This window comes from Podarcis gaigeae, assembly GCF_964106915.1.
Source record: "Podarcis gaigeae genome assembly, chromosome: 1".
NCBI classification, from domain to species: domain Eukaryota; kingdom Metazoa; phylum Chordata; class Lepidosauria; order Squamata; family Lacertidae; genus Podarcis; species Podarcis gaigeae.
In genome coordinates, this window is record NC_139678.1 from 62,136,177 (window position 1) to 62,158,719 (window position 22,543).

General features: G+C 41.4%; 1 protein-coding gene across 5 annotated transcripts in view; it reads left to right on the top strand.

Annotated features, from left to right (window-relative positions):
- The window catches only part of LUZP2 (leucine zipper protein 2), a 361,146-nt gene that overhangs the window by 279,157 nt on the left and 59,446 nt on the right, over positions 1-22,543 (top strand). For 3 of the 5 annotated variants that reach the window (XM_083751712.1, XM_083751711.1, XM_083751709.1), the window contains 3 exons: positions 1,667-1,783; positions 9,354-9,428; positions 10,927-11,091. In XM_083751712.1, coding sequence (XP_083607838.1) covers positions 1,667-1,783; positions 9,354-9,428; positions 10,927-11,091 — 357 coding nt within the window. The remainder of the gene's footprint in view (positions 1-1,666; positions 1,784-9,353; positions 9,429-10,926; positions 11,092-22,543) is intronic. The other 2 variants (XM_083751713.1, XM_083751710.1) reach the window with 1 other exon arrangement.

The following is a 22,543-nucleotide window of genomic DNA, read 5'->3' on the forward strand; positions in this document are numbered from 1 at the left end:
CTCCCGCAGCCAAGTTGCTGGCAGGCTCCCACTTTGCTCCAGCCGCCCAGATGCCGGCGCGGTCCTCTTCGGGGTGGGAGGCGCCCCTGCTTTGTGGTGTGGCACACCGCCTGGCCGGCCGGCTCCCTCCACCCCACTCTGCGCAGCTGAACCGGCAGCAGCCTCACCTCTCCCAGCCCAGCCGGGGCGCGCCGCCTGCGGCAGGACCTGCACCGGGTCCCCGCTCTCAACTCGCCTCCGCGGTTCCCTTCCCCGCTTGCCGGCCCCGCTATTTACCCACCAGGGCGACCCCCAGCCAGCTCCTGGCCCCACCGCCCGCGCCCCTGGCCATCTCCTCGTCAGCTGCAGCGCTGCAGTGGCCTCTTCTTGTGGCCCGAGCGAGTGAGCGAGCGGGGTCCCAAGCGTAGCTCTCGCTCCCTGCCCTCGTTGCCAGCCTCTGCAGCTCTCTCAGGCTCCAAACGTTGCAGCGCATGCCACCCGCCCCCTCGAACAGCCGCGCCCGGGAGGCTCCGAGGGGCGAGGCAGCCGGCTCCGAGCTTGGCTTCGCGGGACCGCCTCCTCTGCAGCAAGCCCCGGAGTGGAGCGAGCCAGCAGAAAGCCTCTTTGCCCGGCCCGCGAGGCAGGCGAAAGTTGTGGGACCAGCCGGTAGGCAGTGCCGACGGGGCGTGTCGGTTGGAGCCCTGTCTGCAAGCAGGCAGGGAAGGCTGTTCGCGTGGGTCACTTTTTAGAAAGGCAGAGAGCCTCCGCCAGAGTGCAGACCCTAAAATCTGGGTCGGGACCAGTAAAAAGGACGAGAAGCTCGCTTCCTCACCCTTGATGCCACGGGCCACATGACGAGGTCTGGCGGGCCGGATTCGGCCCGCGGGCCTTGTGTTTGACACCCGTGCTCTAAGTTGTCTTGGTGAGGTGGGGAGGACAGATTTTTAAAATTATTATTTAAAGCACTTTTACTTCACTCTTCTGTCAAGAAGCCCTTGTGTTGCTGCAATACCTGGCTGCATTCAGCTCAGGGGAGATTTCATACACAAGGTGTATGAAACTGGGCTAACTAGCACTGACATATTGAAAGGAGTCTGACATTTGCAAGATTTGTGAGTATTTCAGGCCCCAAGGTTAGGAGAAACTGAAGTCATCATGGCATTTGTGTCTTGCCACGAGTCTTGTTGATTAAACCGAAGTTTACTTACACAGAGCAAGCTGTTGACAGATTGATGGCACTATAAAAATGCATTTTATAGGGATTTCAATTTGAGGAGATAACAGTACTTTACATTTTAATAGTGAAGGAATCTTTTTGTTGCTGAAATGTGTTTATAGCTTCTATTCTCCCTGGAATATCAGTTTTGCTAGGATATGCTAGGATATGTAATTAGCTACTTTTAATACGGAGAGAACAAGTTAACAGTGCACACTGTTGATTCATTTTTTAATTTGGGGAAAGATAGAATGTACAGCTGCAGTACAAAGACAATTATGCTTAAAGAGAGATATAGATATATAAACAGTAACAGAAATAAAGTCACTTACAGTGCAATCATATGCATGTCTATGCAGGAATAAGCAATGTTTAAATTACATTGCTTATCCGTGTTTTGACTATTTAACTCTGAAAGTTAAATGTAAAATTGAAAAATACCGTAACGTCATATTTATTACTGTCTTGCAGATCTCTGGTCCAGATCCCTACACTCTAGGGCATGTAGAGAAACACTTTTATTTTCAGTCTGAAATGAATGTATGCTCAAAGAAAATTGGTTGGGAAGTGGTTTGTCAAAAGCACAGAGTGAGTTCTGAAGGTTCTTTAAAAAAATTCCACCATTGTTCTGATAAATTATTGTTTCCCATTCCAGAAACGTCTGTTTGGATTCTGAAACCTCTAATTTAATTCTAAAGATAGTTATGAAAGTTTTTCTGCTCCAGAGGTGTCTGGGATGAGTAGAGTAGTTACAATTCTATGGTGAACTGTTGTGTACATGAGATACACATGGGTGTGTAGAGAGAGCCTACAAGGCAGGCAACATATGGAGGGCTGCATGTCTGTAAGAATTTGTGCCCAAATTAGAATTACATCCATATTTTGTGTGTAGGCGGTGTTAGGATCTGTAAGCATTCCAGTGGCACATATCTACTTAGGACTTTATTATTATTATTAAATTTATATACTGTCCTTCATCTGAAGATCACAGGACAGTTTACAGCATAAATTTACACGTCATTAATAACAGGAGTAAAAGAATGAGGAGGATCCTGCCTACTTAATGAATAGTAAACAAAAAACCCCAGTCATAATAAAGATAAAATTGATAAATCCATCTATATATTTCCTGAAGAATGCCGTCACAATTATAATAAACACACTACAGACATCAAGTGACTATGTACATGTTGTCCCTCAAAATGAAAATTATCTCCATATAGGGAAAAGCTGCCACAAGTGAATCAAATGTTAAACATCATGACTGTGACGCTACCATCTATGCATGCAGAAGCTGTGGCTACATTTATGTTGCTCTCGGGGCCGGCCCACCCATGAGGCGAAGTAGGCAGTTGCCTCAGGGCAGTGGGCTCCAGATAGCTGGGAAAGGCAGCAGATCAGGCCTCCATGGAGCATGCCCTGCTCTTGTCAGCCATCAGCATTGCTTCCTCTCCCTCCCCTGCTGCGCACCTGCCCACTGCTCCCAGCAGACACACAGCAGGGGAGGAGAAGGAGGGGGCGGCCATGTAGCAAAACATGGTGGGCTGGCTCTGGTCACCATGTAAGAGAAACTGGAAAGTACACCAATTCACTGAACTAGAAGGGGAGTGGGGACTTAATTTCAGCCCTTTCCCTCTCCTGCACAGCTCATTCATTCAATTCCACCTTACTTGACAGGGCTACACATATGCAGTCCTGGCTGCTAAATCGAGCTGAGGAATCATATGTGATTGACCAGGGTTCCTGTCCCCTTGTTGGAAGCCGTATGTGTGAGTAAGGCTCAAGTCAATCATTCATTGGCCATGGAATGTGCCTGGCGCATGCAGAATCATTGAAGAGGTAGGGCCCACACAGCATGTTTCCCTCGCTTCTTCATACATTCAGACTGAACACCTGAAGAGGTCTTAGCTAGAATGGGATAAAAGGGAACTACAGTAGTCTCTGCCAGCAACTTCTTCAGTTGTAAACTGCTCATTATTTTTTGTCTCATCTGTCATTTCCAAAACTTTTAATGGATAATTATTTCTCAGGTCACCATGATTTAACTTTTCAGTATAATTGGGCAAAACAATTATTATCTGTCTTTAATTTTTTAGTGAAACGTTAAACATGTATACCCGAAAGTAACCTGAGAGTAGATCAGGCTTTTTAAAAAGGAAAAAAAAAAAGGATTTAATTAGAAACAATGAATTGTTCTCAAGTATACAATTGCAGTTCGCAAAATGAAAGATTCTGAAACTAAATAGGATATGCATTTGAAAGGATAATTATTACAATTACTGAATGTTCTTTTAGGAAGGCCCTCTTATACTCAGTGTTTACATATTGTCTCATTTTCTTTTCATATTTCAATGAAATTAATTAATTCAAGATCCTTTTAATATATAATTACTTCTGATATAAACTATGCGCAACATACTGAAAAAAGTTTCATTTGGTAACATAGCATCCAATTTAACTATGAAAGGCCACTTGGAATACACTGTGATCTCTAGGAAGCAGGGAATATTAAAATGAAATAAACATTTCACTATGGTGGGGCAGAAGAGACTTCCAAAGATGTTTTTAAATTACTCTAGAAATATTAGGGCTGGCAGAAATTCTGGTGACAGTCCTGTTCAACAAACTAATGGAAGAACTTCCTGAAAACTTCGTGCAATATGGACTTAGAGCAAACACTATCTTTATCAATTGTGCATGATCTTGGGCAAGCAACTGCACAATACCTTGTGCTAGCAGTGGCACACTGATGAATTTTAGTTCTCATTAAGAGCCCTTTCCTTAGCATCCACTCTACTGTTCTACTTTATTCAGGACAATATTTGAAATCTTCCATTAGATCAATAGTAATCAAGAGTAGCTATGCTTGGAATGTTTATTAGATATTAAGTTTTCTTAAATGTGAATTCTCATTAAGACAACTTTGAGTAACATTGGCTTTTTTCAGCTGTGGTTCACGGGAGCTGATGTAGAGTTCGGATTTCATTAATGGAACTTTAATCCTATTAGAATTTCATGTGTATCATGTGAAAAACAATATGTATTCATTCTGTTTCTGTTCTATATTATATATTGCATAAGTAGGTAGCCTTAAATATAATACACATCATTGACATGCTATATCACATTTTATGTTCTGTGTTTGTAAAATGTTATGTTCATATTTGTTTGTCAGATATACATACGGTGGATTTTTGTTTGTGTGCAACGATGAAACCTAACAGGTCTGTCTGTTGTCTTGTGCTCCCTGGACAGAGTCCTCTGCAAAGTGCTGGGAATTTGTGGAAAATGTGTGGGGATTCCTTGGTAGATTATTTAATATCAAAAGGGTTGCTTAAATGAAGCAAATCTGGAAACCACTGCAGTAGAGAGAAACAATTGCTAAGACTTTCATAACTGGCACTTGAAAAAAGCAACATTAATCTGTTAAAGTTCACTTCTGATGTTGTGCCTTTGTTCCCAGTACTGAGGTGATACACTCCTTTACTATTACTTCTTAATTTTCATTATGCCTCTCATAATGACTACCCAAGATTGTTTCTCCCTCATTTCCCAGTTACATTTCCTAAGTATAATGATCTCCCCACCTCAACCTGGAGGGCTATATCCTACCTTCTGAAGCAAGCAGAAAGCACCAGATGGCCACCAGTTCCACTGATTTTCTTTCCAACAGCAGCCCCTGAACCACAGCACAGATTGTTCTGGAGAGCCCTCCAAGTATTTTGGGGACACAGAGGCCCGGGGTGGGGGCTGTAAAAGGCACCCAGCCTTCTACGCGCCATTTTTGGGATGCCAACCATGGCCAACGTATGCACTTGAGAATTCATTTTAGAAGGCTTAACACCACAACTGATTTTATCCCTTTTGAACCCCACATTTCTTCCAATGTTCTCAGGGCAGCACAGGGTTAGCCACATTCCAATTGTATCATTGCAGCAACCCTGTGAGATAGAATAGGGTGAAAAGTACTAGTGGGGAGAGTGCAGGTTTTCTTTTGGGTCTCCACAGTCCATGGCTAATCTTCATCTGCTACAGTGATAGATGTTTCATCATCTTTAATGCAAAGTCCAAATTTGCATCATAATTTATCAAAATGGAAACCTATGAACATTTTTTCCCCTTAACAACTTTGAAAGGGAATTTAGGAATAATCTAACAATAAAAAGGTAGAGGTTTTAAGCATGATTGACTTCCAAATGACCAAACAGCAGTTTGTTATACAAGTTATATGGCAGGAGGATTGATACTTCCAGCTTATTGATTCAATGGCCTGTGAACGAAAAAAGGATTTGTGAAAGAGATTCAGACATTAAAGTCAATTAGTTAAACCAAAATGCATGTATACGCTTGTGCATACATGCGCACGCACACACGCACACACACACTCTCTCCCTCTCTCTTTCTCATGAAATGGGATTAAATGATAGGTAGGGCAATGCATATATATTTTGTTTAAAAGACTGTTCTGGCTAAACCACTAATGGATTTACTGATGTGAATAAGAATGTTTATACTCTATTGGGCTCATTATTTTCTATCTTGGAAGGACTGCAAATGGCAGCCATGGCAAGAAAATACTTTTGGTGTCAAATTCTTCCAGGTGCTGCTTTTTCATGCCCAAAATTAGAGATGATTAAACTGGATTTAAATTACAGGGAGATGGATTTGGTTTACGTAGCTTCACTGTACCCTAGAGCAACCTTTCTTGGCTAAGAAATTCTTGAATTTCCCTCACTGAGGGGTTTTCAATAAAAGAATGTCATCCATCAGAGGGTTTTAGGTTGTTTTGATACTGAGGTTGAACTAGAAAGTCCATCAGATCTTTCCTAACTCTAAGCCATTAGGACATTGCTTTACAAAGGTGAGCTGATGATGTGCAGGAACGGGCATGGGACATATCTGTACTTTTCCATGCTGTTCATGGAAGAGTGTTCATTCTGGCATGCCAGGATGATTTCTTTCTCAATTTCAGCTTAGGTGAGCTTTCCTCTTTGAAGACTGAAAACTCTTCCATTTTTGTTCTGGAGCACACAAAACTCCTAGTGTTATTTGGTAGGAGGGGGAATAAATAGCACAATATTTCCCACCTCTCTTTTTCTCAGCAAAGGCTATTCTCTCCTGAACTTCATCTGTAACCCACTGTAATAAATTTGGATGAAATATCGCACTATGGGTACTCCTACAAAAAACATACTTGCACATACTTAGCTTGATTCAGGAGCACCCCTGAGAGGGGTTGATTAGATATTTGGACCTGAGTCTCCACAGTTAAGTCCTTGTGTGGACTGAAATCCTGCATTCAGTTGACTGGGATTTATAGCTTAGTTGGTAGAGTATGAGTCTGTTAATCTCAGGGTCATGGGTTTGAACCCCCATTGGGCAAGAGATTCATGCATTACAGGAGGTTGGACTAGATTACCAACGTAGTCCCTTCTACGTAGTCATAATTCTATGATTCTAAAATATCTAACTTTTTACTGAACCTTCCTAATTTACTTTTCATATTGGTGGAAGAATTCCCATTCACTTTGACATTGCTTTTGCTCAGAGTCTATTTAATATATTTAACATCATGTCTTAATTCAGTGCATGCCATTTTATTTTTTTTGCATTTCATGCCAACTACCAGCCTGCTAATGCCACACATTAAAGATTGAGAGGGTGAAAGTGTCTCTTCCTGCAGTTCTGTAAAGGAAATATGAAAGTCAGACATCTGGATGGTGGGATCTTTGGGAAAAATTAGCAATAAGCTCTAGCAATTGCCTGTTTGGAAATATTTAGCCAAGAGCCCTAAATGTGATGTCCTTTATGACTTATGAGTTAAAACCTTGCAGGGCAATTCATGTGCAAAAAAAGGGGGGGGGGAGTTAAATGCCTCATAAAAATGTATTACAGCAGAGATAACCATCTGGTCCAGTATCCTTTCTCCCTTTCCCTATATAAACACTGGATGTCTCCACAAAGCCATTTAAATCTACAAATAGAACAATTATACTACTAATAATTTTGCTAGTTTCATTGTGAGATGTGGTTTCTATTTTAGGAATAATTATTCCTGGCCCCAGTAAGCAGCACTGATTCTACTCCCTCCAATATGGGGAATGATCATATTTGTGTCCATTTGGATGGTGCTGTGACACTCATTGTCACAAGCCCATCTCCCATACCATTCACAATTTCTGACATGTTCCATTGTATTATTATTATTATTTATTTATTTATTTATTTTTTATACCCCACCCATTTGGCTGAGTCTCTCCAGCCACTCTGGGCAGCTTCCAACAAAGATTAAAAATACATTAAAATACCATACATTAAAAAGTTCCCTGAACAGGGCTGCCTTCAGATGTCTTCTAAATGTCAGGTAGTTGTTTATCTCTTTGACATCTGGTGGGAGGGTGTTCCACAGGGCAAGGCATCACTACTGAGAAGGCTCTCTGCCTGGTTCCCTGTAGCTTAGCGTCTCACAGTGAGGGAACCGCCAGAAGGCCCTCAGCGCTGGACCTCAGTGTCCGGGTAGAATGATGGGGGTGGAGACGCTCCTTCAGGTATACTGGGCCAAGGCCATTTAGGGCTTTAAAGGTTACCACCAACACTTTGAATTGTGCTCAGAAACATACTGGGAGCCAATGTAAGTCTTTCAGGACCGGTGTTATATGGTCTCGGCGGCCGCCCCCAGTCACCAGTCTAGCTGCCACATTCTGGATTAGTTGTAGTTTCCGGGTCACCTTCAAAGGTAGCCCCACGTAGAGCGCATTGCAGTAGTCCAAGCGAGAGATAACTAGAGCATGCACCACTCTGGCGAGACAGTCCGTGGGCAGGTAGGGTCTCAGCCTGCATACCAGATGGAGCTGGTAGACAGCTGCCCTGGATACAAAATTGACCTGTGCCTCCATGGACAGCTGTGAGTCCAAAATGACTCCCAGGCTGCACACCTGGTCCTTCAGGGGCACAGTTACCCCATTCAGGACCAGGGAGTCCTCCACACAACCCACCCCCTGTCCCCCAAGAACAGTACTTCTTTCTTGTCAGGATTCAACCTCAATCCATTAGCCGCCATCCATCCTCCAACAGCCTTGTCCATTATTTCAAATACCAAGGGGTTGTTGAGCTCCCTGCAGATGGCTGCACTGGTACAGTGCTAGTCTGCTTTGCCATAATGAATCCTTCTATGCAGAACGAGTCTCTACAAGTCTATTCTAATACTATCGGCCAGCTCAAATAGCAGCAGTTATGTCATTCTCAGAGGGGAAGAAGAAGAAGAAGAAGAAGAAGAGAAACAAGGCATGTAGCTTAGTACTTGGAGGTCTATCAGAAAGGAAGCAAGGAAGTGGAACACCTTTGAAAAAATAGCTGGTTCCTTAAGTTGAAGAAATGAAGCAGTGCCTAAGCTACAAATCTTCTATCTAGTGGTTCGAGAAAAATCTAGGATGAAATAAATAGGAGCAGTTAGGAGCACATTTTTCACACTACCCTATACAGAAAAGCAGTCTTACAAGGGGTCAAAAGTAAGCACTTTTCCTACTTCTAATCATGCCCACCCCTCAGGTAGGTTTTCTATCTACATGAGCCAACATGTTTGGAGATGCAAACATGCATGTGAGATGAAAGAAATGTAAGGAGGCAAAGCAATTTGCATAGAGATGTGACAAGAGTAGAAAAAATTAAGGAAACACTCCTCTTGGCTTTTCTGCTCCACATTACCTATCCTAAAGATGATTTCCTCCACTAGGAGAAGTAAAATTTAGCTTTTTCCACATGTTTGCAACATGTAGTTCTATCCTAAGCATCTTAGAAACATACAATGCAGTATTTATTTACCAACTGTGTATGAAATGCTTATGCTTTGATGGGGATTGTAAATATTTTAGCACAAGATGAGATTCCCCCCCCCTCCCCTTCAAATCAATGACAAAACATTCACCTGAACAAGGCTGGATTTAGATACTGTAATAAAATGTTCCCACACCAAAGGCCTCCTTCAGTTTATCAATTGTAATATTCCCCAGAGAATTTGTTATATTGACAAGATGGGGTTTTTTATTTCATCTATTTTTCTTACCTTCCAAAGTAAAACTCTCGCACTCTCCTCGCAGAAATGTTAGACGAAATAGGGTTATAATTTATACCAGCTAATTTGTTTTTAAATTTCCCACAGGCACAGCAGCTTACAGACTTGGAACAAAAACTAGCAATTGCAAAAGAAGAATTGGAGAAAGCAGCTCTTGACAAAGTAAGAACTCTTCTGAGCACATCTTTCAGCTCTATTAATAGACAGTGATTGCAGTCTAATATGACAACGTAGGATCTTATTCTTGTAAAACTGTAGACATATATTTGATTGTATGCATAATGAGTATTCCCCCTGGAAAGGAGGGAAGTTCTTGCAGTATGACAGTCTAAGTACAGGCATTTGTTCATTGAAGATGATGAAGAAGAGCCATCTCTCTTTCCTCTCTCTCAGCATGCTCAGGAAGGGGCAAGAGCATCATTATGACTTTTACAACTTCAAATACCCAAATACAGCTGGGACCCAAAAGATGTGATGTTGTAAGACCTATAGCACAGAGCATCATTACAGAGAGAAAATGTGTGCTGTGTGAAAATGTTCTTGAGACAGGAATATGTTGTAAAATATAAAGCAATCTCATCTAGCTAGGTGGCTACTATGCCTGGGCTGATGCCAGCATAATGTGAGGTGATTCTTTGTTCCACCAGCAGCAGAGGCAACACCATAATGAAATCCCCAGAAACACCAGCAAACTCGCCAATAGTCACTGGTGGATGTGTCTTGTTGATAATGCTTTCACATGCAGGGAAGGCACCAATAATCCAGCGCACATGTCACATAGTCTATGTTCTCTCCAGTACCTAATATTCCCCACATAGACACTTTTCAGAAATTAGCACAAATGTCCTGGTGCCCAGGTGAGGACAACAAACTTTTTGCAAGAGGCAGACTACATATCCAAGGAAAGGGTGAAAACCAGAACAAAATGCTCACATGGATCAGCACCAAAATCCATCTGGTAGTCCAGTGAGAATGAAGACTGTGATGGGAGACAGAAGATAGGGGCTTGAGTCTTCCCATGGGGGGCTTGCTTATACTCCTTACTCCTACATCATCGTCACAACATCCTGAGGGTTGATGTACAAGCAGCAGTGAGGAAAGGTGTAGGGTTAGCAGTGCATTGGATTATTGGAACCTCTCACATTCCCCTTAGAAACATAGTGTTCTCTGATAATGTCAGAAATCCAATGCACAGAATCCGCTATATGTGGCCATATAGCAGCTGCTTTATCGAATCTAACACAGAAGAGCCACCACCTTCCGAGGCATTCTGGACCAGTTCATACCGCCTGGAATCTGTGTTTTTTTATGGCCAAAGCTAAGTTGCTGACCCAAGGCTGGAAGAAGCACAAGGGCAGGGAATCCACTGCCATCCTGTCCTCTTTCCAGTGTGTGAAACACAGATAGCCGAGGTGAGAAACAAGCTAGGAGTTCCCAAAGAGAAATGCCTCTTTCCTATGAGAGAAAAAAATGGAATAGTACACTTAGCCATTGTGTCACATGCCTGGTTCCTATTTTCATTTGTGTGCTCAGTCATACATTGGTTTTCATTCCGGTTTTTTAGTTGCTGAAAATGGTAGAGTGTGAACATAAAAAGTGCAGAGTAAAATATGATCCTCTGTAATCTCTTGTTAAGATCGAATGACATTTCCCCCCTCAGGAGTCACAGCTGAAGGCTCTGAAGGAGACCGTACAACTCTGCCTGTCTTCAGTTTTGCACAATCAGCCTCCCACTACAAATATAATCCCTTCAAGACCGACTGAGAGACAGACATCCCCAGTTACAAATGGTTCAAAAATTCCATTTCAAGTGACAAGCACCAAGGTATCCTTTTTCTTCTTTTTTAAAAATGAGAGTGTGTCCTGAAAGTCCATCAAACTGGAACTAAGAAGGATTTTAAATTCATTGAAAGATTAGGATGAATTTTGAAGGTAATGCTAAGCCTATCTTTGCTGTCACTGAAGTTACTTTTTGCTATTTTTCTTGTTGCTGAAAAAGATTTGGGATATTTGCTCTTATAGAAGCCTCATCTGCATAGTTAACTGTTATAGTACATAATCTCTCCTATTTGGTATGCAGTTTATTGATACTGCCTGTAATTAATATACCGTTCAACAGAGCTTACTGATATAATTCCTATTCCTGCAAAGGCCAGTTGCCACTAATTGCAGCTGAAAGCAATGAGACAAATTGGTCATGACTGAAATTTTATCCCATTGCATTCTTAGGACTTGGTTATTACTGAAATGCAGTAATGCAAAGCATAATTTGAATCAAGCGGCAGTGTAGAAGACTTGCAATAATTTTAAATGCTTCACTAATCCAGTAACATATAGTAGCAACCATTGGTGCCTTAGTGGTGATGGTGTAATAGCAGCTGCATATAATCCCCAAACATACCAGCAATTGCCATCACTGTGTCAGTAATCCTCTGTTGTAGCACTACTAAATAAATAACTTTAAGGATTTTTTCATGAAGTATAGACAAGTCCCACTTATTTTCTCAAGTTGAGTATGCACATGTATACCCTTACAACTCCAGGCTGGACAATCAGGGAATTTCATGGTGTTGTACACCCATCCACCCCTTTGCTTACTAACTTGGGTCATTCAAATTTCATTTTAGGGATGTACAAATATGTACACTCCATTGTTTTAAGTGAACAAAATCGTGTCCACTAGTCACATTCGCAGAGCTGGTGTAACTGAATCAGGTACAGTGGTACCTTGGTTTACAACCATAATCCATTCCGGAGGTCCATTTGTAAACCAAAACAGATTGTTAACCAAGGTGTGCTTTCGCTAATGGGGCCCCCAAAATTTTTTTGTTCATAATCCAAAAAACAACAACATGGGTTGTAATCCAAAAAAAGGTTGCAAACTGGGACACGCACTTCTGGGTTTGACATGTTTGTAATCCAAAACGTTTGCAAACCAAGACATGTGCATACCAAGGTACCACTGTAATTTCTAACGGCTGAGAAATGATCCTTGTCAATTCAGGACAGCTCTAGCTCTGATGCAATGACTGGATACTATGGGGCCTGAACATTCGGCATTTGTGGAAAAGTAGCTTACACACATGAGACTCCTCCATGAAGGCAAGAACCTGCTCATGCATATCATTACATGTGTTTCCTCCTTTACAATAATGCTGAGTGGTGTAGCCAGCAGCTCACATGGCTAGTGATCCTTCTTCCTCTTCCTGCTTTTACTGTCTATGTTATCAGAGACCCCTTTTTTCTCTCAATGGAATCATGGACATGAACTCCATTACAAGAGGTGACACTCTGCTATTAATACTTATTTCGGGATGAGAACAAGGTAATCCCAAGGCACCTCATGAAAAGCATAAGAGCTGCTAGTCCAGCATCATGACTCCGAAACGTTGCTCCCCTTGGAATTCCTCAGGTGTCTTACCAAAGGAGGGGCTCCTAAATTTACTTTAAATTTCTTCTTAGCAACGTTTTTCTGGTCACAGCCTTGTAGAGCCACACTCCAGGGTTAGCAATCACTAACAGGTGGGTTTTAATATACTCAACATAATACTTACTTAACATCATTCACCAAAAAATATTATCTTTCATAGATATTGCTCATACTGGTACATGCCATGAATGTGTCTGAGGGAAAATAATGGGTCATAATCCTGCTCTTCTACTCATGGACACCTCATTATTGTAAATTTGTACATTATCCATGATTACAAAACCCTTGAAAACTCGCTACTGTGAAATAGGTTGTCAGGGAATCATGGTTTGAGCCAGAATTATACCTTCTGCAATGGAATTATATCACAGAACACTTTCATGATGACAGCCATTGTTATGTATGTAGTCCTTGACTTTGTCTTCCTATTAAAAGCTAACTAGCCCTAGCTGTAATTGCACGAGCTTTTCCTTTCCATCAGTGTATATGACTCAGGTGTTGTTTTTTTAATGTGTACGTGTGCTTTTTTTAAAAAGTTACACAGAATTCAGAGTCTCAGTGCTCATGAATCCTGTCACTTTTGATAAGAAGCAGCTTAACCTTCAGTGTATGTCTTGCCTTGTAAATATAACTTCAAGGGATTATCCATCCAGTTACCAAATCATGGGCTTTTCTCGGTGTCAAATTTACATATCATTTATAGGTTGAAATGCATATTACATTGACAATATCTGTCTTGGGCAACCCTGTAGGAGTCAGTGTGTGTTTCTCTTAGAAAGTATGCATAAGGAGATAAGAGATTTTTGGCAATGGGTGACAGCCATCCTATCTCTGTGTCCTTTGGTTCCCAGGCATGCTTACTAATGGCAGGTCCATTGTTGAGAAGGAGGGGGCACAGTCTCTGACTAGTTTCTTTGTGCCACAAATAAATATAAAATCCTGTTGTCCCCGTAGTTTCATACAACCCACTCTCCAGCAAGTGGCATGCCTTATGTATGTGTGCATAGGACTGCAGCCTTAAGGCCGAGTGAGATGTTTGCTCAGTGTGCAGCTATGTATTGTCTTTAATTAATTACTGGCCTAGCCATGGAGTTGATGCTTACTGGGAAGACTGCACATGAGGGATTTCTCTTCACTATCCCACTGCAAATAGATTGCCGGGCCCCCAATCCGTAAAACTAGACACTCTGAAAAATGCCCCTATTTGTGCCACTGGGGAAAATTTCCACTATGGTTGTGTGTGTGTGTGTGTGTGTGTGTGTGTGTGTAAAGATAAGACTCCCTTCCACACACCCTACTCCAACAAGTTTAAACAATGGTACTACTTCATGTTTGTCACCCGCTATTTCCTCTACCCTCTAGCAAAAGGAGAGTTGCTCTTCTTTTACATAGGACTCTTTTACCGAAGGCTCACCCAATGTAACATGGTACTATAATAATATCCTTTATCTGAATTGACATTAGCAGAGAATTTTTTAAAATGTTTAACAAACTCAGGACAAAATGTATGAACTATGATCTCAGAAAGATTATGAACTATCTTAGCTGGCAAGTTTCTTTTTTTCTTTTTTTGCAATAATATATTACTCCCCAGTCACAACTCCATGACAATTCTACATACCCGAATTGTTCTCTGGAGTCTAGATAAAGTATAAGGATTAGAGTCACATCCTTTGTTTCAACCACTTTTGCCTCTGGCCCCTGCCCATCACTTGGCAGTCGGCTCCCAGAAGCTTGTCTATGAGGGTATGTCACCCTCAGGCTGAAAAAGGCAAAAGGCTGAAAAGCGGTCATTTGAGTCACTAAATTTTTCTGATCCATCAATTCCTTTTGAGGCTACAAATTATGAAGGGGCAGGGAATGCTGTTCAGCATATCTGACCCAGGTGCAAATGCTGCAACACACACACACACACACAGAGAGAGAGAGAGAGAGAGAGAGAGAGAGAGAGAGAGAGAGATCCCTTGCCTAGAACTTGCCATTTCTTGTTCCAGTATGGATCCCCACAAAAGTTCCCCACAAAAAGGACCTTTGAGAACACATCAGAATGTAGACAGAACTTTAGATCAATCACTCCTGCGCAGACTCTGTAGAAATGAAAGTAATTAGCACAGCAGTAGTCAAAATCCATTGAAAACAAAATGTAGTCCCCATCAATATTATTGTTGTTGGCGCCCGTCTGTCTTGAGAGACAATGGGGTGACATCAAACTGCTGGAGACCTGTAACTGCTGCCTCCTGTGTTGGTGTTGTTGCAACAGCAATACTGAAGTTACCTCCCCAGGGCTGCCCTGATGACAAGACCCCCCTATCAGCCTCACTGATGTGGTCCAAAGGAAAGCAGAACGATAAGTTTGGCACCAGCTTGGCTGCAGGTGTTGCTGGAAGGAGGCGGTATAGGATGTTATCCAAGTGTCTCACGGACTCCACTCTGGATTTGTGTAGGGTTTACTCCTTAGCCCTTTCTTCTCCCGAAGATGTTCCACAAGGCAGCAGAGGTTTAGGATCAGAGTTTCCCTTCTCCAGCAATATAGGTTCATGGTTATCTATGTGGCTCTAGCCACTGATCTATAAGGGCGTGTCCTTTGGATCTATGCGCGTGTCCTTTGGATCCAAATCACCACTTCTTGAAACAAGTGATCAACAGAGCTGGCATTACTAGGAAGATCCAGGCAATAATTATTTCCCTTTGAGGGGAGGCCAAGAAGTGTTCCTAAATTAGAATCATTTTTTAAAAAAAGAAATCACTTTGGTTGCTAAAATTGGAACCAATGCTGATCATTTCATTTATCATAATATCCCAATTTAAATTCATGGTTTGACCTTTTTGCACAAAGCATTCTTCTCCGAAGAGCATATAAGACAATATAAATTTAATTACATGGTAGGTTCTTTTTTCGTTTCCAATACGAGAGAGATATGAAGCTTTCCTAATGCGTATAGGTTGGGGTTTTTTTTACCTCCATGTGACCTCTCTTATCAAAACATGTCAAAGTCCCTCATTTCTAAAGAAGATATTCCTCTTAGGCAAGAACTTCAAGCTGTTGCTATGACACCCTGTCAGCAAGAACCCAGAAATATCTTGTTTATTACAGGCCTGTTTCTTATGCCTAATATCTGTGTCATTCATGAGGACACATTGCTTTGTAAGATTAATTTTATCCTTAGAAGGAAAATATTATGTGCCTCATGTTGCAGAATGTGAACTTTCAGCAGGCTTTTAGCAGAACGCTTGGCATTCATTTTTAAACTTTGGGCATCATTTTGCAGCTGCTGAGACCCCAACACCCTGGCAGTACCCACCCCTGATGCCTGTCTGGAGCCCTTCTTGGTGGGGTGGGGTGATTTACCCCGTCTTCTTGTCAGGAGTTCAGCCTACACTTGAGTAGGACCCTGGTAGAGACATTCCCGACTGGCATGTTCCCTCCCTCCTGGTCGATCATTCGGGAGCTTCAAGAGCTTTCTTCTGCTTGAACATCACAGCGACCGATGCCAACAGACACCGGCACACTTAGGGATCCACAGAGTCTTCGCAACTTGCATGACAGACCTCAACAACTCAGCATTTTGGCTAATCTACTTTATTTACATATAAACACACACGGAGCACTGCAACATGGCTCCCTCTCTCTCTAGCATCAGACAGCAAAGAGAAAAAGAACAAAGGATAATAGTCCCACTTCATGGAACACAGCAACACAAACATCCTGTCTCCATCACTTCCCACTCTGTGGAGTCAAAACATATACTGACATGTGATAGACAACAATCCCACGACTGAAATCATGGAGCAGGAATTCTAACACTTCTGAGTGTACGGATTGCCATTTTAATTTTCCACAATGAAAAGGGGGAAGGACCATAGTTTTAATGATATAACATCTGTTTTACATGCAGAAGGTCCCCGGTTCAATCTCAAAATCTCCAGGAAGGGCTGGAAAGGTCTCTTATCTGAAAAGCCTAGAAGGCACTGTAGTATAGACCAGGGGTGGGCAACCCTTGGACCAGATTTGGACCGGCATTGGTCCCAGTTTGGCCCATGAGGGCTCCCCCCCAAAAAAAAAAAAACTGGGTTTCAGGATATGTTCATTCTGATGCTAAAGTAATGTGTACTTTTTGCCTTAGATGGGGAGTGAAAAATAAACTGAGTATCACAGAATCATAGGATTTTAGTGCTGGAAGGGACCGAGGGTCATCTAATGCAGTGTTTCCCAACCTTGGGCCTCCAGATGTTTTTGGCCTACAACTCCCATCATCCCTAGCTAGCAAGACCAGTGGTCAGGGATGATGGGAATTGTAGTTCAAAAACAGCTGGAGGCCCAAGGCTGGGAAACACTGATCTAATGCATCCAGTTTGAAATATGCTTTCCGCTATTACAATCACATCTGCAAGATTTGCTGAATCCAAAAGGGAGTTGAGTGCATAGATCTAATGTACTAATCTGAGTCTGCTTCCTTGGTTTGCACAAACCCTAGATTCTAATAATAATAATAATAATAATAATAATAATAAAATAATAATAATTCCACTCACTTACCTGACAATTGTGATGAATACAAAACAGCACCAGGTATATATTTTAGCTGTAGCAGAAAGAGCAAATATTGTTTTGGGAAAGGAATTGTTTTCTATAAAGTCAAATAAATCATATTTAATTATTATTTAAAATGTTTATAACCCATCTTTCACTCATTAGATATTAAGAGCCACTCCAAGCCCCACATGTCTGAGTGCCCCACACAATGGGGGGCCCTGGGCCCCCTCTCCCAAAATACTAAGGGGGCCCAAAACAGCTTATCCTCCCATGAGCCAGTGCCCCTAGATAAAACCATAGCTATTGCCAAGCCTTCCTGAATGTTACCCACATGAAGGCATATGTTGAGATCATACAATTATTTTTTTATTATTATTATTAGCCTTCTCTATTGCTGCAAGGGAAGTGTAAATAGTTTGTAAATTACAAAGCTTAATGCGACTGCCAGCAAACTCCACGAGGAATTAAATGTTATTAAGCATTCATTAATGATTTATATAATGAGTATTAATGTGGTATCTCTATATGATGCATGTATTATTAATCCAGTATTATAAAGTTGTGTTCTAACGTAAAGAGAAATTAAAGTAGGAAAGGTGGCTTGTGATGAATTACTCCTCTTTTGTCTGGCACTTGATTAAGATACCATCCAGAAAACATTCACTAGAAAAGAGCATTAATTTTCAGCAATGAATCAGGCAGATTGACCTTTATGATTCAGCCACAGATTGTACGTCTAATCATTTAAACTGAAACGTGTTGAATCATTGACCATAAAAATGTGGAGAAAGTAGGCTATCAACAATGCAGGAATTCAATTTATTTTGTCCTGAATGATTTAAGAAACAATCTACGGATATAAGCTGAAATCCTGACAATTCCCAATGGAACTTATTTTTGATTTTCCTATTTGAAAACCTTAGCAGACACTTGAACCAGTTTGACCTTCAGTGGACAGCTAATGTAATAAGTCTCATCTCATTGTCTTTAAAAGCTGGTCTAGAAAAAGGCTTATGGAAAAGCATAGGGGAAGGGAAATCCAATTTCCTGGTGGTTTAAAGAGATGATTTCCCTTTAACCATTCATTAACCATGTTTGAAAATTGAGCAGTGAATATTTATCATCCTGAGTGACTAGATACTTATGTGCACACTGTACATAAAATAGTAAATGGGTAGCCCTTGTTAAACATAATACAATATTTTGGCTCTCTTTACTTAAAAAACCATTCCTTGAATGATAATATGGCACCTGCATACACCCAAATAACTATAGGGCTCAGTGAGCCCTAATTTCATGGGCCCACTGTGAATAGATTTGCATGGTCATATGATTTAAACAGTGATAAATTAACAGTGATTTGAAGCACTTCATCAGTTGATAGTCTTTCACAGAAAGGATGTTTTACTGGAGGCAATCAAAGAGCACAAGTGATGGCATTCATCATCCTGTGAATGAATGGTTACCTAGGCAATTATTTATATTTATCCAGAAATAAACAGAGGGGACTTACGCAAGGTTTAGCTGGCTGAACAGCCGTGGGATGGTTAGTCAAAGATGAAGGGTGCCTAGTTAGCTTTCCATTTCAAATGGAAAATGGACAAGCAGCTTGCAAATCTAAGTCAAGTGATATGTTTTGACTTCCCAAAACATTTTAGAAACATGCTTTATAAGCCCTCCTCATAGCACTTAATATGCAAGAGCTGCTATATATTCTTATGAGTTTGGGGGTGCCTGGGCCCCCTTCTAATTCCTGGAATAGCCAGGCTAGCCTAGTAATGGCCCACTAAGTATGAGTCCTTAAGAGAATAAAGGGAAAGGGGACTCTGTTCCAGATGGGTGCGGCCCCTCCTTCAACTTTTAGATAGAAGGGCAAAGCCTGAGTTTTTAAGACAGGGTTTGCTGTGATGTGAGCTAAGAGCTGGGTGCAAAAGCTGCAGGCTGAAAAGGCAGAGAGAGAGCCAGGCCTGATTTCTGCTGGAATCTAAGGCTGTGGCAGGACTTTATTGGGGAATGAATGCAATGACCCACCCCCCATCATAGCCACAGGTTGCATATATGTGTGAATAAACCATATCTCATAAAGACACCACAGTCTCCGCTGTTCCTCATTCCCAGAGGAAACACAAACCCTGGGTAAGTGCCTGGAACGCCTGGAATCTTGCACCACTCAGAGATTGGGGTAGCATGCAACAATTTAAAAACACACACACACACATGTGTAACACGTGCTCTCTGTTTTCTATTTAAGGAAAGTTGTGCCCTCATTATCTGTATATTTTTTATTATTTCTGTTCACTGTAACCCTACACATCCCTTCAAGAAGTCCCAGATATCCTTGTGATCTGTTTCTGTTTGTTCCTCGTCAGTCCCTCTCACCCACAGGTCCTACCTCTGCTCTGATACATTCTAACCTACTTGTGTTTATTTTCTTTGTCGACTATAATTGCCTTTGGGGCCCTGTGTGATAGTCTGTGTGACTGATGCTTTACATAGAACATTGTGCACAAAGAACTGCTCACTAGCCTGTGACTAATTGCTTTTTTATTATCATGACTGCTTCCAAAGGAAAACAAAATAGTTCAGATTCTCCAATTTCCCTAGTTTCTCTCTCTCTTTCTTTCTCTCTCTCTCTCTCTCTCTCTCTCTCTCTCTCTGTCTCTCTTTCTTTCTTTCTTTCTTTCTTTCTTTCTTTCTTTCTTTCTTTCTTTCTTTCTTCTTCTATACAGGAAAACTGGGCCAGGGGCACTGGGTGGATGCACTTCCTTGAACCATTTGAGTACATTTTGTTAATCTTAATCCTTGCGCTATGGTAGCAACGTGTTAATATAGTTAGATTTGTGGATTTGTGCCTTATGGACTTCAGGCCCAGGGTGTGGTGTGGTACTGTTGTTGAACCACAGCAAGATGTGGCACAATTATGCTGGTGTGCAGATACGCATCATGTCAATGATAGCAGAGCCAGGGATTATTTAAGATCACTCTTCTCCCTGCTAAGTATTAGTTTTGTTGTTCCTCCTCTGAAGTCAAAATGCACAAATGCTTATTTGTCTCTTGGGCCCAAACTGCATGCTATCAATATTATGTGGCTGCCACCACTAACCTGAAACACTTCCCATGTCTCCTTTACTTCCCTCCAGTAACATTTGGTTGAATAAAATGTGTGAATGATAATATGACTATTACTCAGCATTTTCCTGCCCACCCAAAGATGAAAGCTAAGAAAATGGAGCGGGGATAGAGGAATGCTGTGCAGTGATGACATGTCATTTTTCTTAACTTAACATTACCAAGGAGCAAATGCAAATTATTATCTGTTCCTGGAGATAAGATGCATAGGCAGCTGAAATGTGGAAGTGGGCCTAAGGATTCCAATTCTTCCCTGGGAAATAAATGTGTATTAACTTTCAGGTGTAACATTTGCATGTCTTCCTAGGAATCAATGTGGGGAAAATAAACAGTCAACACTCAGCACTGAAAAACTGATATCAACACATTGTGGAAAACCCATGTGCTATTACCTTTAGTTTAAGAGTAGAAGAAGCAGTAACTTTCCAAATGTTGTTGGAATTCAGGTCCCAACATCCCTGACCATTGGCTATGCTGAATGGGGCTGCTGGGAGTTGTAGCTCAACAACATCTAGAGTGCCACAGGTTCCCCAAACCTGCTTTAAGCTTTCCTTTGTATAGCGGGAGTTTGTGTGTTCCCTTTATGCAAGTTATCTTTGTTGAATTGGAAGTGAGGTGAGATGACTTGTATAATCGCTCCGTGCCATCTCTAGTCATGATAGCTTCTGAACAGCGTTGATTTTTAAAAAAATGTCAGTTTATGACATACTGTATGCAGTTGGCATTTTGTAGTCACAACAAAAACAACATTTCTGTTTTCAAAAATATGTTTTAGAAATGTAATTCCCTATTCATTTTCTCAGTCAAGAATTCCTCCCTGTTTAGGCATAATGATTCTTCTCCTCCACCCCCACCCCCCACACTTTTTGCCATGTTTGACTGCTTTTTACCCTGCCTAACTGTTATTGGTGTATCTGAGCATACTGTATATGAGAGAAGAGCAAGGGTTAGATTCTGAAGTGTCAGCAGAAACACGAACATTGTGGAGTAATTTGCAAAGCCTCTGTGATAAATACACTCATAAATCTGCATCTGTACATGGTCTGTACTCTCTAGTGGCTTTCACACTAAAAGTACAATAAGAATCTAATTAAGTAAGTTAAATGGATATTATTCAACAGAAATAATTTTGCTAAACAAAATACTAAACAAATACAGGAGAAATATCACAGAAAGATAAAATGATGCCTATTCCACACTGTTTCATAAAACATCAAGACTGAGATCTAAATAGCATCTTTAGACACTGTGCCTTGGGTACCAGTCCACATCCACAGTGCATCTAACATATCCTGTTCATTTCTATGGAATTCAGTACATCTTAACTTTCTCAAGTACAAGACAGTACATTGCAGTATTACTCTTTGAAGAAAATTAGCTGAGCATATTCAGTAATGTCCATTCCTTGGTATTACTTTGCCATGTGAAGGTCTAATGTAAACCAACTTGGTTGTGAGTGCTGCCTAGCCAGTTAGTATGATATACAGAGGGAAAGGTAATTTTAGCTCCAGACAACACATACCGGTATTTGTCTGTCTCCTTCTCTTGGGAAGTGCCTTTTCTCTCTCAGGAGTCACTTCCTAATTTGAAAATAATGAGAAGTATAGGAATTTGTGGCTGTGAAGAACAACAAGGAAGAGAGGAAACAAAGATGAGTAAAGAGCTACAGGAGGACAAATGGCTTTCCCTAAAAGGTCAACTTGTAACATGCATGAGACAATATGAAATGATTTGTGGAGCTAGGGAGGTGTTGTATATGTAAGGATCAGAACTAGCTAGGTTTGAAAGTGTAGGTCCTTCCTTTGGACACAGAGGTTATGCTCTCACTGGGAGCTTAGAACTTACGGGAAAGGATCTGGAATGCTGAAATTGCAGTATCCCAGGCCATCAAGGCCCTGTGAAATGTAGTTCCCCAAACACATATCCCCAAAACATATCCCATGCGTTCTGGTGCTTGGGATATTGCTATTTGTGCTAATGTACTACTCATAAGGAGTCCTGGGACAGTTGTACCTTGGAAGTCAAACAGAATCCGTTCCGGAAGTCCATTTGACTTCCAAAACATTCAGAAACCAAAGCACGGCTTCTGATTGGCTGCAGGAAGCTCCTGCAGCCAATCTGAAGCCCCGGAAGCCCTGTCAGATGTTCGGGTTCCAAAGAACATTTGCAATTCTGGGTTTGTGT